The sequence below is a fragment of the Centruroides vittatus genome, unplaced genomic scaffold (genome assembly GCF_030686945.1).
Source record: "Centruroides vittatus isolate TY-2023 unplaced genomic scaffold, ASM3068694v2 contig_3343, whole genome shotgun sequence".
Classification (NCBI taxonomy): Eukaryota; Metazoa; Arthropoda; class Arachnida; order Scorpiones; family Buthidae; genus Centruroides; species Centruroides vittatus.
The window spans coordinates 358,314-381,919 of NW_027122147.1; the positions used below are offsets into that span (position 1 = coordinate 358,314).

The following is a 23,606-nucleotide window of genomic DNA, read 5'->3' on the forward strand; positions in this document are numbered from 1 at the left end:
TACAATTGGGACCTTTCTTTTGTCTTTTAAAGCTCATATTTTAGAGTTATAGATTCCTCCATCACGATACTATCGATAGTGCGGGCGCTGCTATCTTTCTTTCACCGTCGTTTCTAAATGCCTACAAACAGCCGCGCACTCCCGTAGTAGCGGAGACGCATTAAAGAACGCACCCATGGAGCAGTCACCAATTATGCCGAAAAGTCCATTGTTCGCAGCCAGTCCGTTGCTCGAGTCACGTAATGGCCAAACAGAAAGTCCGTTGTTCGCAGCGTCCGTTATTCAAGGAGTACGTTATACGAGGCACCACTGTATTTTTGATTGGTCCCACATCTTAATTAGGCACGTAAAAATGACCAAAAAAGTGAGTACAAGTAAGAAAAGTAACTCCAAGGCCTGCATTAAGCTGTTGCAGGATCTGGCCTAGCCTTCTAAAATATCAAAATGTTGTCAATATATTACTATAAATAAAAAGTAGAAATTCTAGTAGTGCTTTGTTCAAATGAACTACTAGTTCACATAAGTCCTGACAGGGCTACCAATTGGGATGATTAATATGCAGATATACTTGCAAAAATTCAAGTTAAATAGATATTTCCTAAATCTTATTTTTAAAAATGCCTTTGCAATACCATATTTCTAGGATTAAATTTGAAATTTTCCAAATTATACAGTAATTATAAATTCATTTGTGAAATGTTTTATTGTGTGCAATAATTTTCGGGAATTATGTAAAATTTTCTATTCCAGTCTAAAATAGCTGTCACTTATACAGTAGACCCCCCTATAACACCATAGATACATTCAGTGTTGTAGGAGTCACTTAAATACATGAGCCAATCAGCCCGGCACGTGTGCAGTTTAGGGGCTATGGCTATTTGAAAGGTTTTCTTCCATAAAATTAAATTGATTCTAGACTAATTTCACTCAAACATTTCCAAAACATGTATAATTTTTTGGAAATAATCCATATAAACTATGCTATAGAAAAAATTGTAGGATTACTTACAGTGTGCACCGTTCGAAGACGCCATTTGCCTAAGCTTGTTTTTGTCGCGGAGCGACTCGTCAAACGGCGGACGTGTGTTTCCTGATAAGTTATTCTTTCTGCAAAGAATTCGCTGAACTTTGGAGACATCATTAATAGAAATAATTTTTATGGCCGTTGAATAATACTGTAAATGTTTTTTTCACAAGAACTGTATAAAAATTTATCAATACTTTCCCGCCTAAACCCTCCGCATATACGCGTGGCGCTGGATGGCAGCAAGTAGTTTGGCTGCTTGTCCACTATTGGTCCAGATTCGACCAATCCTGTCACGAAACGAGTCGGCAATGACGTTTTACCGTGTTATACAAACACGATCACAATTTTTTCACCGTGTTATAGGGGGTCTACTGTATTGTAATAAATTATCTCTCAATTTGAAACAATTTTCTGTTGCAACTGCTTCTCAAAGTTTAATATTTCTGCTTACAGGAATGATAGAGATTCAAGAGAAATTTATTGCATATTTCATCAACTGCTGTAAAAAAATATTACTGCAATACCGGCAGAAAAAATGTAATCTTGATCCAATGTGTTTAAGAATTCTTTAACACCCATCCATCTTTTGCTATAAATATTCCAACATTTCCTGACAATAAACTTTGCTGAATCATCAAACATCTTTCAGTCCAAAGGATTCAATTTTCTGGATTAAGGATGGACTCTCATTTCATCTAGATCACAAGTAGTGTCTTGGTTAAGCCCTGACATTAATTAGGGAAGTTTCCCAAATGTAGAAATCTTGTTTTAAATGTGAAATTTAAACACTGCTTACCATTTCTGATCAGTTCAGTCACTTGTTACATTGCTGCCTACTTATGTGGTTGTTTGCAATAGACATGAGTCAGAACCTCATTACAAATAAAACAAGTTTAAAAAATTGGTTGTAGTCAAAAGCAAATTTATCACTAGAGGAGTTGGGAAAAAATGGAGAGATTCCTGTTTATTACTTTTAAGTTCCTAATAAGAGCATTAATCTACTATTTTCCATTATAAAAGAGCCTCCTGTAATTAAAGATATTTTCTTCCCACTAACCAACTAGTTATACAACTGTTGTATTGTAACAGAATTGAGGCATTGTTGTGTTATTGTAACTAAAAATTTCATTAAGATTATTACAAATTATATTTTGTTCCATCTAACCCAGACACTGACATTTGAATGTAAAGGCTTGTATGCATGATCCAAAGAAAATGGTTGCTGGCTACATAAGACAATCCTCACACTGTCACAGAAAAGGAAATTCTTGCATTCACTTGGTATTTATTGCTTTGTTCTTGTTTGTTCATTTTTGACACCCATTTTCCATGCAATGCTGGTTTTTCCCCTTCCTAAATTCCATTAGGCACACTCAATCCTGTTAGGGAGCATGGTCATTATCACTGATCCTAATTTATCTTTGTATGAAATAAAGACATTGACCCCCATTTTTTAATACTAAATTTTTGGATTCCTCAACAATTAATAGGAAATGAATGCTTATCAAAATGGACCAATGAAACTTTCAAAATAAACACAATTCTGTAAGCCAAATAGAAGAGGCTTTGCCAATGCTCTGCCTGAGTGTTGATTTTCATAAAGGTGTTCCAATACATTGTTATACCCCGTTCGCACCGAGCATTTCAATCTAGATTGTGACCAAGGTCAGCGACTATGCCTTGGTGCAAACACCCTCGACCGTTTCAATCTCGACTGAAACGACGTTCAATCGCGATTGACTGGAGAGAGTTCTTGAAACTAGATCCAGTCATAAGAGAGATCCCACAATCCCACGCGCGTGAGAAAATACAAGATGGCTACAGAACACGTGTCGGGCTATCGGCAAAGAAATAAAAAAGATGTTTGGAGAGACGATGACATCTGTCTATTATTAGATATATGGCAAGATAAAGTATTTATTTCTAATCAAAACTTCCATTTTGTGTGTTGGTGTTTGTGACTTACCGAGTAGTTATGCCAGTTTTATCATCGCTTACAATAGCCGGGTTATTCTCAAGCGAGTTACCTGTGCGAACGGCACGACGTTTGAATAGCGACAGTCACAATCCAGATTGTAGGTAAATCGAGATCGAAGTTAGTCGAGGATTTTGTGTGAACGTAGTATTAGGCATTTAAACTTTTGTCTAGACGAATACAAAATGGCTAAGACAACTTGAATTAAATCTACTGTTTTTGAATACTTTACAACCACAGATGGAAACTCAATAATGATTGATGATAATGAAAAACTGAGAAAAGTGCTTTCAGTTTCAATAGGAATGCCTACTGAAGTAATGAAATATCATTCTGAGTTAATAAAATCAAAGTATATTTTAAGTTATTATTTAGAAGCAAAAGTTGGATTTTCTAAAACTCCAACTTGGAGTTTTATGCTCCAATCCAACAGCAGAGAAAAAAAAACTGAAAAGAAAATTACTCCAACTCTTCAATGCTGTTCAAATGGGTAAAATTTCATATTGGTTCTAAAACACTTGTTTACAGGAAATTTGAAAATAAACTGTTTAAACATTGTAAACTGTTTCAATTAAACAGCTAAACATAAGCTTTATCATTTTATAAACAAAAATAAGATTGCATTTAAAGTAAGTCAAACTAAAGTTTTTCCAGAAGTTGTACTGTACATAGTTGTAGAGAAATTCTGAATTTTTTTATGTTGAAGTCTTAATTAGGGCCATACTAAAGTTGGGTCATGCAACAACTTGAATTTTACTTACACAAATCAACCTATTACTGTACTTCAAGTTTATAATTGTATATGCTATCCTAATATGTTGCTGACATACTTAAATGAAAACTAACTTTTAAAATTTTTATATTTATTTAGTAGTTTAACCACTCTGCAGTGACCAACAGATATATCTGTCAAGGGTGATCGTGTGGCACTTGTGAACGACAGCTATATTCGCAAAAGAATTTTGCAGATATAGCCAAAAACTACTGCCAGAAAAAAAGTCACATAAAAAAAGGAATTATGTGACAATAAAAAAGACTTGACTTTACTAGACATACTGTGTACAATACCTTTTTCCAAAATGGTAATGAGAAAAAACACACGGGAAAATACTTAAAAAATTTCCCATGTTCATTATCCACTACATAGGGATAGCACCATACCCAACTAACCCACTGCAGAAAGGTCAATGTTGCATGGCAAACTATACAGCAGCACTATTCAATTATTTGTATGATGCAAGTTTAATGTCCAAACTACATAGCAATGATTAATTGCTTCACAAATTTTGTAGTAGATAAGTAATAATTCAGAAATACTTTAGATCTTGAAAATATTCTACAGCCTTGCTTCTTGTGATACTTTAGTATCATGTGTTTCCAATTCCTGCAACCCAGGAGGCCTTTGACATAGTAAACAAGCTCATTAGTTTAATGGGTTTATACTGTACAGACATACCTCTGTCCTTTCATATTGTTTCCAACAGTCTCTAGGTGATTGTTGGATTAGAAATTACATGTATTATACTATTGTTCAATGAAATAGTGGAAGAATTCAAAATGGAGGATATGGATTAGTTTAAACTATTAGAAAAAGCAGAGAAAAGACATTTGATAACATACTTTGGGTCTTTTTAAGATTTTGAACTTGATAATTTTACACAGCTTGGTTATTAAAAATTGGAAAGCTTACCTCAAAAATAAAATTAGCAAAAGTATTAGTAGTATGACAAGAATAATTAGATTTAAAATGCTTATTACAGTTAAGTTTTAGTATAATCCTGTGTGTCATTAGACATTGCAGTGCAATCTATCTTTTGTTTTAACCAACTACTCCTGAGGACCAAACGCAATGCATGTCCAATCTTATTCACAGCAGAAATGTTCTTAAGACATAGTTCTTTTTACCTTAACATTATTTCTATATATCTATTTAGTCTTCAATAGTTTGTTATGTATATTTGCTCAATACAGATAAAAGATTAAATCAAGATGCATAGATTTGAGTTATTAAGAATCTACTAAGATATCTGTCATTATAAAATTCGTTTTGAGCTATTACATTTTAAAAAATGTATGAGAACAAAAATTTCAAATCACTGATCAAAACAAGAAAGCAAAGTTTCCGAGACAACTCTGAATCGGTCAGTAATTACAGACACTCCTCGAAAGTATGCACAATGCTTATTAATTTTATTAGTTTACAGTTAGGGAGTTGAAACATGTCTCAGCTTTGACCATTTGAAAAATTAATCAATTTCTAACACAAGATTCCAATATAATTGATCATTTAAAAGTTATGATTAACCTAAAACATCCTATTCACTGAGAACAACAATTTTGAGGATATTTAACTTAAAAAAAACCTTTAAAACAGATAAATGCTAACAGTTTCTAACACAAAAGGGACAGACTTCCATAAAATTGCTCTAAAACTGATATCTGATTTGCTTAACTATTTTTTTAGTATAGTAATCAAGCCAAATTTTACTTTAGTTCCTATGAAAGAATTTTATGCTTCCTTTATAGAAACAAAGTTGCTTTGAAGCAAAAGTTCAACAATTCTGGTGGAAATGGCTGAACTGAATCTGAACTAAAAATATTTTTCACAGGCTAAGTTACCGAGGCAGCTGTTCAGTCTTACTAATGAAGTAGAAGAGCAAAGTTTATTATATCTAAAGTTATTATCTAGAAGAAATAAAAAAAATTATTAGAATTTTTTTAATCTGCTCATACGAGCTGATAATGCATATCAAGCAGACGAAGTTCTAGAAAGTTCGGCAAGGGGTCGCCATCTTTGTTGTTCTAATACTTACAGCACAGGCAAAATTCAATTAACGATATTTAAACGAAAATAATGGGAGAATATAAAATACTTCCCACCTAAGAAAATTCCAGAATGTGTAAGCAATCAGGAAATTTACAGATTTATGTAGCCATAAAAAAAGACCGTTTCTTATTCGCTATTTAGCATCCGAAGATATCGTTTACGACCAATCACCAAATAGATATTTAAAAGACGTCACGAAACAAACCACGTGATCAGACTACATCAATTGTTAACAGTTTACGGTGAACAAAGGGCGCCATTTTGCCGGTATTCTTGAAATTTTCATTTTGCCATTTTTACATTTCATTAACTGAATATAAATAATTATGTATAAATTTTCTACAAAATTAAAATAAAATATCAGAAAAAATTAGAAAGAATTACACGAAATTTTAGAATAAAACTGGCAAGCATGACCAGGGTCTGCGAGACACGCGGCTGAAACAAAAAATCAAAAAAAGTCGTCATAAATTATACTTACTTCCATAGTAATTCGTCCAATAGGTTGACCATCGGCGACCATATCGAAATAACATCTTGGTAGAGCCATTTCGTTAGAAATTCGTCGAACTAGAGACCTAACTTCGGAAAAGCAGTTCTGTCGAACGACAATGCGACAACCAGCAGTGAAAGAACGAAGTGCTAGCACGTGAACCATTTATGTAATGCGGTTCAGATCGCTAGACATGTATACCTACTCTGATCTAATCAGTATATCTCTTTTATTTTATGAAAGTATATATTAAATTAAATTTGAATAATAAAATATAAAATGTATGTAAGAATTATGAAAAAACGAACAAAACAGCCTGAAAAACTATTATAAATAAAATAAAATAAATAATTTTGAACTATTTTCTATTGCGGAATATTACATACAGTAATCGGAAGAGTCGATTTGATCGCAATGAAAGGGAGGAGTTGGTTACGAACACGTAAGAGCAAATTAATTTTAAAGATAAAATATTAATATCACATTATTTACAATTTTATTATATATTTATTTTTTAAAGTTATTATTTAGAAATAATTTTTAATCAAAATAAATTTCCGGGTTTATATTTCTCATTAAGACTATTTGTATTTAGAGCATTGTTAATTACATATATAATACCTTAAATATGTACAAAATCGCTGTACTTTTACAACGATTAATATCTCGCGATTGTATTAATAAACAGATTAAATTTCAATAGAGAAATAGTTTTATATTTTTAAAAATATTTGAACATAAAAAAAAATAATTAAAATTATTGATTCAGTTGATAAATAATTGGCAACACTATATAAAATGTGATACATGATAATTATTTCAGTTCGCGGTAAATAAATTAAAAAATAATCGAAAATAAATTGAATTTAATGTATACAAGAGAATAATTTTTGTGTATTTTTAATAATCAAAACTTAAATAGATTCAAATTTGTCATCTGTTGCCAAATAAAAAAATAAATAAATAAATAAAATTACGTTAATTGTTTTGAATTGATATAAAGAAAAATAAAACTATAAAATTTTAAATTTCATGTACTGTTCTCAACACATTATTAAAACGAATGTTGAAATTTATTGCAATGTTATAAATTTCCCATCAACCACGTGCTTTAATGAATTTTACTTGAGTTTAGTCATTGAAATTTTAATTGCATTTACAGATTTATACGAAAACAATTAAATGTTTAAAATTAAAATTATAAGCTTAGCTTATTTTTAAAAAATCAAATAAATTTGTGAGAAAAACGAAAAACGAAAAACAGGAACAAGAAAAAAACAACAAAAACAAAATATATATATAATGATAAGCAAGGTCAAATACTAAATTGTAACTTATCTACATAAATTATATACAAAAACAGTTCCATCTATTTAAAGGATTAAATATTTTGAAAAATGTTTAACTATTTTCAAATATTCAGTTACTGCTTCATGTATTTTCTATATTTTAAAGTACAGAAAATATTTAAATTATTGATTGAAGTTACTAAAAAGTGGAAACGCTATAAAAATGGGATTTTTTTAAATCAATTTTCTGTATCACGTTTTACATATAAAATGTTACCGTACACAGACTATATATATTTCATTATTCTTTATAGATACATATGAAGAATGAAACGAAATTTAATAATAAAATTTAGTTTAAAATAAGAAAATTATTATTTTTGAAAGAGTATTATTATCATATTTGCATTAAAACCTTGTTTTAATAATTTTTTTTTTTTTGGATATTAATTTCTCAAGTAATCAAAATAAATGACATAAAATATTTTATTTTATTATTTTAATTTAAATTATAAACTTGCTATGTTGATTGCTGTATTTAGGTTTTCTCTTACAATCATTTCTCGTTTGAATATAAAATGATTTGAGTTAGAAATCTATATATCAATCTTTGTCGTTTCTTTGATTATTCGCGACTAATATAGTAGCCATTTTCTCGCGATTCAGCGATTCGTTCTATTCTGATTGGTATTTACTTAAGGTTTCTTATACATCAATTTTCTTCATTTCGAGAGAGAGAGAGAAAGAAGGAGGGTGAAATGAAGAGGGGGGTATGTGAAAACTGTATATATACTTTTCCAAATTGTTATTTTTTATGTCTTTGATTAAACATTAGAATTGAAATAACAAATGAAATATAATACATTACGCAATTTTTTTTGTTACAAAATAAAATATAAAAATCGTGACTAAGTTAAAAATAATTTTTTTATTGTTATGTTTAGTTATTTGGATTATACATATTTTATAAATTACTTTTCGTTTATTAAAACTCAAATTATAATTAATTACTATGTATTAATTTTAATTAAAAACTTCTTGATTTGCAAGAATTTATTAACTTTTATGTAACTGTACATTGTTATTGTCAGAAAATGTTTATTAGGCAATTTTGTAATTTTGAAATGTTTATTCCCTTGAAGTAGCTATACCGAAAAAAATGATAAAAATATTAAAAAATCCGTCAGATCATGATAACTCGTATATATCCACAGATATTATAAAAACCATTACGATCGATCATCATAGCTTGCACGTTTTTTGAACATACCGTTTTTAAATACAGTAGTAGAAAATAAAACGACCAATTTAGAAGTTACTATATAAAATTACACTATATCTATATACATATATGCAAGGCTTTTGAAATATCGAGAGAGTCTCAGAGACCATTTCCTTCTTTTAAAGGTCTCTCTGTGTATTAAAAAACAAATCAACGTTAAAAATTGCTATATGTTTTAAATAATAAAATTTTATTAAGAAAATAAAGGATTTTTTCCTTAATATACAAGAAAAGCAATTGAATTAACAATTTTTTACAAGTGTTTTAAAGCTTGGACCAAATTTTACTGGGCTACTTTACCCGGCCTCACATTTAAGAAAGCCTGTAAAAATATATATGTTAGAGTGAAAGTGGATTGTACAGTACAGTGAATATGATCTATTACTACTGAATGTAAACCTTCACTAAAACAATCAGTGAATGTAGAACAAATCGTTCATCTCAAAATAAATCCAGATTCACTAATGATTGTATACTCTCTCTAGTGTGTTTGTTTGTTTGTTAACATTTACGAGCTGAACTTGTAAAAATTACATTTTAAATAAAACGGAAAAAAAACTTAATTAACGTTTTCATTTACTGTAGCAAGTCGAAAAATTATGACATTTAGAAGTGCATAAAGTGCCATTCTTGCATTTATACTTCATAGTCTGGCATTTAAAAGTGTAAGAACATTTGAAAAAGCCTTGTCCTGTACCGCAAAATTGGGCAGATGCAATCATCCTTAAAGTAACAGTTTTGTCTGAGAACTTCACATTCATCGATAATTTTTCTGGACAAGCCGAAAATTGAGATCTTGTGAACTCTGAAGTACAGTACATTGTGGTTAAAAGGTTTTTAAGAGTCTTTATCTTAAGTACTGTACGGATTCACTGATTACTTTACTGTAGATTCACTGACCATTCGTTCTCATTGAAACATATATATATATAAATCTTTTGATTCAATTTTACTTGACTCCATGCACATTTTCCTCTTTTCCTGTTTCTATTTCTTTCTAAATTAATATACAATTTATGCAAAGAGATTTGATTATTTATGTTATTTACTAATATTCTCTTTATAGACTAACAATTAGCCGACTAACCGAAAAGGTTAGTCGGCTAATTGTAAAATTATGAAGCCGACTAACCGAAAAGGTTAGTCGGCTTCATAATTTTTAAAAATTATTGAGGGTTAATGGAAAATTTTTAAAAATGTTCTTAAATTCAGTTCGGTAGTTGCTTATACTATGTTCATATTTAGTTTAAATAATAATTAAAAAATTCTATTGGAAACGAAATGCAATTAGAATACTGATATTTATAATTAATAAGTAATTTATTTAAATTTTCATTTTTTTAACTTTTTAAAAACTTTTTAACAAATTTTATTAACTTAACTTTTAATATTCCGGGATGATAAATTGCTGTAAACCGATTTTTCGTCCTTTGGTTAATTGATTACATCTATAATTACGATTAAGTATAATTACACAGACAATTTCTTTATTAATAAGGTTTTATCTATTTTATACAGATTAACTAAAGAAATTTTTATTTCCTAATATACTCGTGGAGTAACAAAAATACTTCAATAGCATCAAAAATACTACGCATTAGGCGATATAACATATGAAAAAGAGACTGTCAAACCTCGGGTTTTGAACTTATTCGTACCTAAAAGTTCAAAAACCGAAACAAAATTTTTTATAGGAAACAATACAAAATGGATTATTCCGTTCCTGACCCCCAAAACAGTCTTTTTTTAAAAAAAAACGTTTTAGCTATATTCATGCATAAAAATGCCTACAAATGCAATATAAAATTACATATAATATAATCATAAGGCTCGGTAGAGGCAAACTGTCAAGTAAGCAAACGAACGAACGAACGAACGGCTTAAAAAAGCGTACCTTACTATACTGAAATTAGAATACTTTCTGTCTATCCGAATTTACATTTTATTAAAAAAAAACTAAAGATGTACGCGTCATCTGGACAAAATATGAAAATCATCGTCCTCTGAGAATTCCTTTTTTGTCCTATGTATCAAATTTCATCCAGTTCCGTCCATTCGTTCCCGAGATATCGATTTTTAACCGATATTTTTCTTTTCACTTAAAAATTCTTTTCTCCTTCAGCTAAAAATATTACGTTTAGCGAACTGTACAATAGGGACGCTCACATCATTATGTACGGTAATTTTAATTTTACAAACGGTGACGTCATAACGGACCCCTACACCCAAACAGAAGCATTTGCTTACCACTTCATTCCGCATTCTACTGAAATTACCATAGACATCCGCCTCCCTCTTACCGCTAACGCGTCGACCGGCCAGTCCGATTACAACATTCCCTTCACGACTCAGGAGTTGAATATGGCCATCAAAAAGGCAAGAAACACCACCCCTGGCACGGACGGCATACCCATGTCCGCCCTGCATAATTTCAGCTAGCCCACTAGAATTCATCTCCTGATCATCCTCAACCATATTTAGACTACTGGCAAAATCTCTCCTACTATGAAAAAAAAAACATTATTTCCATCCGCAAACCCAAAAACGACACTTGCAACGTTTCCAACTATTTCGCACCATTGCCTTACGTCAACCATCTCTAAGACCCTGGATAGAATGATCCTTCAACGTTGGACTCACTTAGCCGCTTCAAATAACTGGTTTAACTACAAGCATCTTGGCGGCCTATCAGGTACAGTACATACCTCCAACCCACCTAATGTCCTACATTCACACCCTTCGCAATACCAACCAACGGCGGCCGGATGGCCGAGCGGTCAAAGTTAGCAGCCTGTCGCCCTGGGGACCGGGATCCGGGATCCGGGATCGAATCCGGACGGATCGAAAAATCCCTAAGAATTTTTCGGGGGGTGGTCCGTCCGGATATGTCGGTCCCCGTCCCTCACCCCCCGGCCGCCCCATTGTGGGCCTGGCCGAACCCATAATGGGCTTGCTATAAGAGGCCTCTTAGTGCCCACTGGACGGAAAGAGTTACAAAAAAAAAAAATGCCAACCAACGTCTGAATATCGTCACCCATGATATTTGCCATGCCTATGACTCTGTCAAGCATCATCTTCTTCACAAAGCCATTCAGAAAGGTCTCAAAGGGCACTCCCTTCATAGATATACGTACTTAACACCTTACTCTTGCCGAGAAAAAATATATTTATTTGCAACAAACAAACAAACGTTTTCAGCCTGCTTCACAGGCCATCTTCAGGCTTGGAATACATTTGAAATTAAAATTCCATCCATGGAATACAAAAATTCAAATTCAAAATTAAATAAGGTACAATCAAAATAAAATATTGAATAACTAACATAAAGCAAAAAATAACAAAAAATATATAAAAATGTAACAAATGAATACGTAAGCATTAATAAATGCAAATTTCTAAGACATACAATAAAACCATTATATTGATTGGTTAGAGCCCTTATTAAACTTCTTAACCATAAACTTCCATGCAGAGGGAAGACTTTCTGCGTCCCTCGCATTAAGACAGCCTTCTTGTAATCTACTTCTAAAAATCTGCAACTTTTCCGCTGTCAAGGCTAATGATGGAGACGATAAAGGATTTATGATGGCCGCCTCATTCCATTTGACCGTAGCTCCTGGCGCTTGCGCCATTTGGGACAAAACTGTTGCATTAGACCCCTTTCTGATATTATAACTATGCTCCTTGATTCTAATTCCTAAACTTCTAGTGGTTACTCCGATGTAATCTTTTTTAACGCCCAATTGCATGTTTTCATACGGAATTTTATAAACTCCTGCTTTCTCTTCTGCCTTTATAACATCTTTATCATTCCTGAGGATTTTGTATAAATTAGGGGCCCTTTTTATAAGCATCTTCGAACTTTTTCTGTGTGCTATTTCTTTCATGACTGTATTCATACTTTCATTATATGTAAACTTTACAAATTTATTGGGAGCATTCCTAAAACATCCTTTCTTGATGTTGTGTTCATATTTCTTAATTATTCCTAGAATTGTACTTTTTTGGTAACCTAGGGTCCTGGCTACATTTATTATTCTATTTATTTCTTTCGTCCTGTCTTGTACTCTTTCGCAATACAAAAAGGCTCTTCTTATTAAAGCCCTGAAAGCTGCAATTTTATATTTATACGGATCCTTGGATTGGGAGGGAATATACAATGGGCTGTGGGATGGTTTAATAAAAACACTAGTGGACAAGTGGCCTTTTTTGAATGTGATATCGATGTCGAGAAAATGCAGATTCAAGGAACTTTTCTGCTCCAATCTTAAAGTAAGGCCATCATTGTTATCATTGATCTTATCTAAAAAATCCTTAATTCTGCTGTTACTTCTCCATAATATAAGTAGGTCATCAACGTATCTGCTGAAATACACGATATCATCCTTAAAACCATGAAAAATTCTTCTTTCCAGCCTCCTAACTACCAATTCGCATAGGATCCCTGAGAGTGGACTTCCCATAGGGACCCCTCTTCTCTGTCTGTAGACCTGTCCATTAAACACGAAACAAGACTCCCGGCAGACCAAACTAGTTAAACTCTCTACCTCTTCCGTATAACTAAGCAATTCCGAGTTATTGCTGTATAAGAAATCCAATAGTGCCTCCTCGCATGATTCTATCCTTACTGACGGATACATGCTCTCATAGTCGAAAACCGTTGCAACCTCATCCTCCATTAATGCTATACTTTGCAGATCCTTAACCACCTTCATAGGATCACGGGCAACAAGAGTATCCGTGTCTAGTTGCAAGGATAAGTATTCATGCAATTTCTTTTCTAACACAAATGTGGGACCCCTGCACTTCTCTACAACAGGTCTTATTTCTTTACCGGTTTTATGCACCTTCGCGAAAGCAAATAATCTAGGTGTTCCTGGCCTAGGGTTCCTGCATTTCTTGAGAAAAGGCAAAACTTTGGAAAGCTTAGAGACCTCCAGTTTCCTGACCCTTCTATCCAAGCTTCCAATAAGATTGCTGTTGATCTTTTCACACTCCGTCTTTTCGATGTAATCCATTAGTGCTTCGTTATATGTACTCCTTTTCATGATGACTAGTTGTTTACTTTTGTCAGCCCTAGTCAAGACCAAATCATTATGTTTTAACCAATTCTTCGTGAGCCGGATGTCACTACTCCTAAAATCCTGCTTACGGCCCCTCTGCCTGTTGTTGAGGACTGCTTTCCATCTGAAGTACTCTTTTTCTAAATCGTCTAGCCCAACAATGCCTCTTTCAATTTCCTGTACTGAGGTTTCCCAATCCATAGCCTCCACAGGCACAAAATTTGGGCCTTTTATTAGAAGCTTCTTAATTCTTCCTGGTACCTCAATTTGGTCCCACGCGCGGAAAGCAATAAGATTTTTCTTTGTACTTCTAACCTTTTGTTTATGTATAATCCATTTTAATTTCTTTACATAATTACTAGTAGAATTCTTCTGGACTGCTTCAGCTAGATCTGAAATTCAGATCTAGCTGAAGCAGTCCAGAAGAATTCTACTAGTAATTATGTAAAGAAATTAAAATGGATTATACATAAACAAAAGGTTAGAAGTACAAAGAAAAATCTTATTGCTTTCCGCGCGTGGGACCAAATTGAGGTACCAGGAAGAATTAAGAAGCTTCTAATAAAAGGCCCAAATTTTGTGCCTGTGGAGGCTATGGATTGGGAAACCTCAGTACAGGAAATTGAAAGAGGCATTGTTGGGCTAGACGATTTAGAAAAAGAGTACTTCAGATGGAAAGCAGTCCTCAACAACAGGCAGAGGGGCCGTAAGCAGGATTTTAGGAGTAGTGACATCCGGCTCACGAAGAATTGGTTAAAACATAATGATTTGGTCTTGACTAGGGCTGACAAAAGTAAACAACTAGTCATCATGAAAAGGAGTACATATAACGAAGCACTAATGGATTACATCGAAAAGACGGAGTGTGAAAAGATCAACAGCAATCTTATTGGAAGCTTGGATAGAAGGGTCAGGAAACTGGAGGTCTCTAAGCTTTCCAAAGTTTTGCCTTTTCTCAAGAAATGCAGGAACCCTAGGCCAGGAACACCTAGATTATTTGCTTTCGCGAAGGTGCATAAAACCGGTAAAGAAATAAGACCTGTTGTAGAGAAGTGCAGGGGTCCCACGTTTGTGTTAGAAAAGAAATTGCATGAATACTTATCCTTGCAACTAGACACGGATACTCTTGTTGCCCGTGATCCTATGAAGGTGGTTAAGGATCTGCAAAGTATAGCATTAATGGAGGATGAGGTTGCAACGGTTTTCGACTATGAGAGCATGTATCCGTCAGTAAGGATAGAATCATGCGAGGAGGCACTATTGGATTTCTTATACAGCAATAACTCGGAATTGCTTAGTTATACGGAAGAGGTAGAGAGTTTAACTAGTTTGGTCTGCCGGGAGTCTTGTTTCGTGTTTAATGGACAGGTCTACAGACAGAGAAGAGGGGTCCCTATGGGAAGTCCACTCTCAGGGATCCTATGCGAATTGGTAGTTAGGAGGCTGGAAAGAAGAATTTTTCATGGTTTTAAGGATGATATCGTGTATTTCAGCAGATACGTTGATGACCTACTTATATTATGGAGAAGTAACAGCAGAATTAAGGATTTTTTAGATAAGATCAATGATAACAATGATGGCCTTACTTTAAGATTGGAGCAGAAAAGTTCCTTGAATCTGCATTTTCTCGACATCGATATCACATTCAAAAAAGGCCACTTGTCCACTAGTGTTTTTATTAAACCATCCCACAGCCCTTTGTATATTCCCTCCCAATCCAAGGATCCGTATAAATATAAAATTGCAGCTTTCAGGGCTTTAATAAGAAGAGCCTTTTTGTATTGCGAAAGAGTACAAGACAGGACGAAAGAAATAAATAGAATAATAAATGTAGCCAGGACCCTAGGTTACCAAAAAAGTACAATTCTAGGAATAATTAAGAAATATGAACACAACATCAAGAAAGGATGTTTTAGGAATGCTCCCAATAAATTTGTAAAGTTTACATATAATGAAAGTATGAATACAGTCATGAAAGAAATAGCACACAGAAAAAGTTCGAAGATGCTTATAAAAAGGGCCCCTAATTTATACAAAATCCTCAGGAATGATAAAGATGTTATAAAGGCAGAAGAGAAAGCAGGAGTTTATAAAATTCCGTATGAAAACATGCAATTGGGCGTTAAAAAAGATTACATCGGAGTAACCACTAGAAGTTTAGGAATTAGAATCAAGGAGCATAGTTATAATATCAGAAAGGGGTCTAATGCAACAGTTTTGTCCCAAATGGCGCAAGCGCCAGGAGCTACGGTCAAATGGAATGAGGCGGCCATCATAAATCCTTTATCGTCTCCATCATTAGCCTTGACAGCGGAAAAGTTGCAGATTTTTAGAAGTAGATTACAAGAAGGCTGTCTTAATGCGAGGGACGCAGAAAGTCTTCCCTCTGCATGGAAGTTTATGGTTAAGAAGTTTAATAAGGGCTCTAACCAATCAATATAATGGTTTTATTGTATGTCTTAGAAATTTGCATTTATTAATGCTTACGTATTCATTTGTTACATTTTTATATATTTTTTGTTATTTTTTGCTTTATGTTAGTTATTCAATATTTTATTTTGATTGTACCTTATTTAATTTTGAATTTGAATTTTTGTATTCCATGGATGGAATTTTAATTTCAAATGTATTCCAAGCCTGAAGATGGCCTGTGAAGCAGGCTGAAAACGTTTGTTTGTTTGTTGCAAATAAATATATTTTTTCTCGGCAAGAGTAAGGTGTTAAGTACGTATATCTATAATGATTTGCTGAGTGCTTATAATATATTGGGCAAAAGGACTGTCAGTGGACGAAATTCCATTTTTCACAAGTATTTAAGTCCCTTGGCTGTGATCTTTTAAGATTCTTCGTCACTTAGCGACATATTAGGAGCATTAAATACTGGAAGAGGAAGGGGGTCTTTCGGTGGGTCCACGCAGAGATGCAAGCGTCTGTGATGAACCAGGAAGCCATTGGTCATAAGAGTAGGTGTTCGTTTCGTCGCTCACTTACATTTGTGACCACGTCTGTTCATTCAGTTCGACAGGCTTTTCTAAACATGTTAACATATGAAATGCTGGAACACAGGGTAGCATATTTACTGTTTACTGTCACGATGTATTGACACAACCATAACACCCATCACCATGCGCCTTCCCACGAGTCTTGCGAGAGTATAAACTAACTACTTCCATTTGAAGGGTTTCACCTCTTGACTTCGATATCACAACACTAGACAACGATAAACATCCATCAGCATATATCTCTATCTTCCGCGAGCAATTACGCTTCAACTACTCGATCTGTAGTCTCACACAAAATGCATCCACTATCTCAATCGACGAATCAGGACGATTTCGATGTCGCGAGAACTAGCTCTAGCGACTATGAATCATGTCAATAGTTTGTCAATAAGTCTGGACGTCACTCGCTTACTCTGAGAGACCATCTATCAACTTCATATGCATACGCAGATGTGGAGCCTACCACAAAAAATCATCAAACAAGTTCAAGCTGCATGCATTGAATAAGTAGTCGTGATCGAACACACTCACACAACTCCGGCTACGAGTCTATATCTAACTAGACCTATCAAATGCCACGCAACCCAACCTATATCTATATATATATTACGGTCATCTTTACCAGAAATCGAGAGAACTATGCAATACCTGTAGAAGCATCCTCAGCTGTATCTATTCTACTCAGCAGTGCCAGAAATCAAATCGTGATTCAGATCACTAATCTAACTGAAATACCACTATACCTTCTCGACCATGATGGACTTATAGAGTTAGAACTTATTAAACATCCGTTTCTACCCCTCTTAGAAACACCACTAGCCCAAGGCAGGGACAGACACATTCCTAGGGCCAGTACCCGACGAATTTAGAACGAAAAAGCTGACGCCTGCATATCGTCCACATAATACCCTATCAAATCTGCCAACTTTTTCCGCTGTCCGGCTACAATGAAGGAGTCGAAGAAAGGATAAGTGCAAATGGCGCTCAGTTCAGTTCTGAAAGCCGTACGGTCGGGCTTGCGCCTACGCTAACTGTTTAATCCAAATACAGTAACTCTCCGAACGATTTGCAAGGACATCCTGAGTCTGTGAGGTGAGAGGATCCAACTATGCACGAATCTTAAATACGCGAAAACGTATGTACTTGGACTTATAAGATCGCTCGCTATACACTGTATCATGAATAGCGAGTTTGAACATGTGTTGAATGTCGCATGTAGTACTACTGTCTTCTCTAAAACAGCATTGTAAATACATACTGTCTTATCAGATCACACGTGGGCAATATTCCACGTACTAGTTTTCGAGACTCTAAATGTTGCTGCTCTCTAGCTCTTAGAGCCATATCGCTCTTATATATCTAGAACAATTATGAAGACTTGTGAGGAATCCAGGGCCAATCTTTACAATCAACGACCACTATTTACTTTTGGACAAAAGCAGCCCAGCATACCAGCTTTCCTCACATTTTAGTCGATTGCGAGTGTCTACTAATCACACTTGAGTTGCAAATTGCTACGATTGTTACTTAGACAAAGCAAAACTCGTTCAAAAAATTTATCATTGGACTTACCTTTAACACACGGAAATTTTCTAAATGAATTGCCTTGATGTTCAAAATATCATTAGTTAGCTACTGCCCGACTTCAGGGCAAACAGTCCGGTATCTTTAGGATGACCAGATCGAACACAACTCCATCGCCTCGATTACGGGGGCGTGGGTGCAAAAAGGTTTTTACAACGTCGCCGATGGCGTCCAAAATTCTTATTGTCGATTCGATCCCGTCGTTAACATGATAAACTACAATTTTGACTGCAATAACCAAAAAGCCTATTTCCTGAAATGATACGCATAATCTCACCTCCCCGGCTCACCAGAAACCGAGCCAGCGAGGTGTGACTTTATCGAATACCTTTCGAGAGTACATCAATAGTGCTAGGCATCGCTTTAGCGATGTAGAGGTCGGCCCACATGCCTTACAACCGACATGTCGATGTGCACAGTAATAAATGACACTAAAGCCAGCGCCAATTTCATGCCCTCCCGAAATGAGACACTTTTAATTTGATCGTTTGTTTTACAATGAGTGTTATCTAAGATTTTTAGATTGAAGAAATAATCATAGTTCTATTCCAGAGTCGTAATTATTATCGGAGGTAGTATAAGTCTGATATAGCGATCTCGAGCCATCTTATTGTCATGATTTGTGTTCGTTATATGTTAGTGAAAACGGACACCTGTGTGGGATCCTTGTCTAGAGCGCGTAGCATGCCTTAACATGGACTGACTCTTTTTACGACACTCACTAATGTCGGTCATCAAAAGTATTTGAACACCCACACTGGAGATAATTGTGCAGTGTAGACAGCCATCGAATATTAATATCTGGTGTGGGTTTACCAGACCACTAATTTAGCCTAATGTCGTGGGCGGATATGAGTGGTAGCGAAATCAACGTGAAAGGACTCATGCACATGCCCTGTCAGACGAATCACCAGTGTTCAGGAAGGGATACACAAGTTCTTGCGCATTGGGCCAAAAGTAAAAAAACAACACGAAATGTGTTTAATTATTATAAAATCTATGCTGTTTATCCGGTATTCTAGTGTAGAAACGTTCGATAAAGTAATAAAGCTGACCGAGCGAAATCTAAATGAAAGTGCTATAAAAGGCGTAGAGAAGATGCCGGTTTCAGTATCTGGCTGCTACCATCTCATTTCGCAAGTCTGTGATATGCGAGGTATCTCTAACTATTTACAGAAGCAGAACTGTTCGTGAGAGTTAGATTGTGTCTGTCAAGGACATATTTTCGCTTGAATGAGAATTTGCACATTAACAGATACCGATTCTTCTGTGCAAGTGTTCGATCATGCTCATCTAGAAGTATATCCCGAAGACGAATTCTTGCTGCTATCGTTGTATAAGGAAGCTTTCATGTTTCTGGTCGTCCTGAGCACATTAGAATATGTAATCTGAAGAAGAAACTATCATAGTAATCATAATGTGCTTGCCTCGAGTCATCGTAGAGATGAGTGAGAGTAATTCCACAATGTGTTTGTTGATGCTATCTATATTCTAAGTGCGTAAGACGTGGGAAACTGGAGGATCTTGTGTTAGATATGACTTGCCAACGAAAAAAACTGGATTTTTCTGTAATGGGGGTAATATTGATGTAGTTTCGCTAAAATATAGTAAGGTGATGTACAACTGGCATAAGAATCACAAGAGGATACAAAAGCTCATGCTAGTACATATTTATCGTTGTTCTCTTTAAATCTTCATTAGGCGAAACGGTTGTCTACTATTCGTTATATCCTTTGATGTAAATTCTTTTGTTCTTAGAAATTTAGAGTTGATATTTTGATCGGGAACACTGTACAAATTACCTTTTGCGGCGTTCGTCTGAAGAGGGTAATTTTAGAATGAGTCTTATTCCTACGTGGTTGTTTTTCACTACGTTGCTTAGCTAATTGGGTCTGACTCTCTGGCTCTTGGAGACTATTTTGGCGTTAGTAAAAATATGAGAAGAACATGGACTATTTTTATGAAGTAGTCGTATCAGCTGATATAGTCTTACTTTTGGCACTCATCGAAAATCAGATCTTTCTTTATGTTCTCTATTGCGTAATCAATTCACGCACATCTTGACATTGCTCTAGAGGTACTGGCTAGATGGGCTTGAGTAGGGCTATATTTTTAGTGAGACATACATGACTTGCTTGTTATCGAGTGAAAGTTCCTTCTGATATGTCGGTCCTAACGTAAGTATTTACAAAGCATTTGGTTACTACGGAGGTATTTTCTCTTCGAGAACAAACGCTTTCGATTCAATGTTCTCGACATCTTTGGAATTTTCAATATAATTTAGATGATAAGAAATTTTGTCTAATAATTTTAGATGGGAGATGAAGCTTGAAGAGAATAGATTATGCTTCGTATTATGAGGTAAGAAATATAGAGTTCAAGACACACTCGTTAAAGGTGTTCTCGGCAATTAATAATCCGTTTTTGTATCGACAGACAATTCGAAGAAATTAATACTCTATGCTAACCTGAAAACTATATTAAGTCTGGAGGAGTATTCTCAGAAATTATGGAATATTGTTTAGATGTGAGTTATAAATAAAGTTTGACTTTGAAAATAAACGTTTGTTATTTTTTCTCTATACAGTGATAACTACTGTGAAACCAGACTGTAGGATTCCCGATGGCCGTAATTAGTAGCCAGTCTACCTGTTCATCTTGTTGGAGATACTAGAGAGATGAGAGAGTCTGTCACATATGGTATATAGAGTAAATATGAATTGAGCGGGAGAGAGAGCTTGCTTGATAGGGTGAGCTGTGTATGAGATATTCGAATGACATCTAGATATGTGAGATATGCAGATAATATCGTGACGTATGCTGGGCTAGATCCCATAATTTGGTTGCGTATAACATAAGGGCTCTTAACACCGACACTGCTGCGAAGAGATTTACGGACGCACAGTTTTAACAGGAAAGTTTCAGTAATTACCTAAAATTGCTAATCTTGTGGTCTTAATATACACGCCGAAGGTAACTTCCCTCCTATTGGAGCTATGTTTTAAAAGTGGAGCGATGGAGAAATTGCAAAGTAATACTCATTGTCCACGATGGATCGGGAAGGATAAGTTCGATAGGCAATTGTCTTAACGCAAGGAATTTATTAAGGCTTGATTATGATATTCACGTGGCATTGACGGAAATCGGCTTAACAAAGCTTAAGGGCTTAGCATATGCGTAGTAGATGTTGAATAGACGCTCAAGGAATTAGCAAGCTGAAAGGAAGGTCCATATGTAAGAATATTGCTAAACAAGTATTTTAAAACTGTATGCGTTATAAGATGTTTACTATACATATGAGTTACTAACATTGAAACGAGAACTCGTGCAATGATAGACTTATGATAGATTCTAGTAATTAAGAATAGGGAAAAGAGTATTGTCGTCAATAACTGCTATAGTAGGTTCATGGCCAGCAGGCAACGGAGGAATGGAGATACCAAGAAGAAAGTAGGAGTGTGAGAAAGCCGGAGAGATTTATCTAATGAAGAATTATAGTGCTCAAAATTTTTATGTCTGCATGTGGAGGCTATGATTGGGAAACTCAGAACCAAGAAAATGTGAAAAAGAGATGGATCTGTATGGAGTGAACTATAGACGGATTATATGAGAAGTAGTAGGGCGTTTGCTAAGTTGGATAAATAGCAGTCACAACTTAGCTTAACATACGAGGCAAGAGGGCTGGGTAAGACAGGGATAATTATGGAGTTATCGCTTGCAATCACGGATCACGTAGATAGTAGTGAGTTGGATAGAAGCAATGGAATTTGGAATTGAGTGTCGTGGGATAGATGGCTGACAATATAAAGTACAACTAGGGGTCATCATTCTGTAAAAGGGAGTAATATAATGCGACAGCAAGTTTAATGGTTTATACATCGGGGAAAGTAAGGATGTGGTGGAAGTAATCACAACCAATGCATCTCTATAATTGGGAAGGTTGCGATGGAGGGATATTCCATTTTACATTCTTGCCGATTTTTAACGTCTATAGAAAAATTAGGTATAGGTAAATATATGATCTATAAGCAAAGAGGACCTCTAGAATTATTAATTGATGCGACATAGGAGAAAGTTGAGTGACGATCGGGGAAATACCAAGTGGAGAGAGCGAGCCACTGAGGTAGTAAAGGAGGAGTCGGCTTGGAAATCGAGGACATAATGGTTCCTGGGAGTTTGAATACGTGAGTCCAACCTTCGGTGCGCTCTCATGGCAGGTGGTATCTCTTATACAACGGTTGGGATTCGATCCGTTCGGACCTGTTCATATCGACACTATGCTTTTCATTAGCGAGAGGATGCTGGTTGCCGTTTTGCCTCAGATCCCTAGTTGACTCGTAGGGTATCGCGTCGTGACGAGAGGAGCGGGTAGAAGGATTGTTGGTTTAAAAGGTAATATGTCAGAGAAAGAAATAAGGAAACTGGTATAAGTTGTACTCAGCACCGAGTTTGGCGCTCTTCTCATAAGATACTGAGAGCATCTTGACCCTGAGGACCCCGTGCGTATAATGCATGCTCAAATCCGCTCGCTCCCTTTAATTGAAGGCTCATACCAGCAGCGAACGTAGGTGGTGTGCGAGATTCTCAAGATCCTATCCGTATGCGAGAGAATCTCGAGTTTGGCAGTAGGTCAGTTGTTGGAAGGGTTTGGCAAAGCCGTGGCAGAGCTTAATAATGTGTTCATGAGATGGTTCTTGTCTCTCAGGATGTCGTTTGATCTGGTCGCTATCTTGCAGAGAGGATATGCTCTGATGAACCTATAATACTTCATATTGATGGAGAGTGAACTAGCAGATAATTGAAAGGATTAATTAGATAAAGCACCGAAATGCAATGTGTCTTAGGTTTTGAACGTTATAGATTGGAGGGAATAAGTTCCTTGACACTCTTAGACCATTTTAGGTTTTTGATGGGGGGGGGGTTCATGGATCCATGATTCCATGGTGAAAAATGGCAACTTGGTACCAAGAGGTGGTGAATTTCTTAACTACAGCGATCCCTAAGCTATTTGTAATATTCTCCCAATACAAGATCGCGGAGTAAGATATAAATATTTGGCAGAAC

At 35.0% G+C, this 23,606-nt stretch overlaps 3 protein-coding genes across 3 annotated transcripts in view; 1 reads left to right on the top strand and 2 right to left on the bottom strand.

Moving 5' to 3' along the window:
- LOC136973982 (peptidyl-prolyl cis-trans isomerase) overlaps positions 1-6,518 on the bottom strand; it is a 28,553-nt gene extending 22,035 nt beyond the window's left edge. Inside the window, exon 1 of the mRNA XM_067268761.1 lies at positions 6,311-6,518. Within this exon, the coding sequence (XP_067124862.1) occupies positions 6,311-6,487 (177 nt within the window). The 5' untranslated portion in view covers positions 6,488-6,518. The remainder of the gene's footprint in view (positions 1-6,310) is intronic.
- Positions 6,519-10,654: 4,136 nt separating this feature from the next.
- Positions 10,655-14,157, bottom strand: LOC136973984 (uncharacterized). Its single transcript, XM_067268762.1, has 2 exons — positions 12,795-14,157; positions 10,655-10,680 (listed from the first exon to the last, which is right to left on the bottom strand). The coding sequence occupies exons 1-2, from the start codon at positions 14,155-14,157 to the stop codon at positions 10,655-10,657; spliced, it is 1,389 nt and encodes a 462-aa protein (XP_067124863.1).
- Positions 14,158-14,550: 393 nt separating this feature from the next.
- LOC136973973 (uncharacterized) lies at positions 14,551-19,934 on the top strand. The gene is made up of 2 exons (XM_067268747.1): positions 14,551-15,913; positions 19,798-19,934. The coding sequence occupies exons 1-2, from the start codon at positions 14,551-14,553 to the stop codon at positions 19,932-19,934; spliced, it is 1,500 nt and encodes a 499-aa protein (XP_067124848.1).
- The last annotated feature ends 3,672 nt before the right edge of the window (positions 19,935-23,606 follow it).

Excerpts from the sequence above, each read along its gene's own strand:
- LOC136973984 (XM_067268762.1), bottom strand. The coding sequence starts at position 14,157 with ATGGATTGGGAAACCTCAGTACAGGAAATTGAAAGAGGCATTGTTGGG. Across the intron at positions 10,681-12,794 it reads AAAGTTTACATATAATGAAA|GCATTTTTATGCATGAATAT; the intron begins GTATGAATACAG and ends TTGCATTTGTAG.
- LOC136973973 (XM_067268747.1), top strand. The coding sequence starts at position 14,551 with ATGGATTGGGAAACCTCAGTACAGGAAATTGAAAGAGGCATTGTTGGG. Across the intron at positions 15,914-19,797 it reads AAAGTTTACATATAATGAAA|ATACCGATTCTTCTGTGCAA; the intron begins GTATGAATACAG and ends GCACATTAACAG.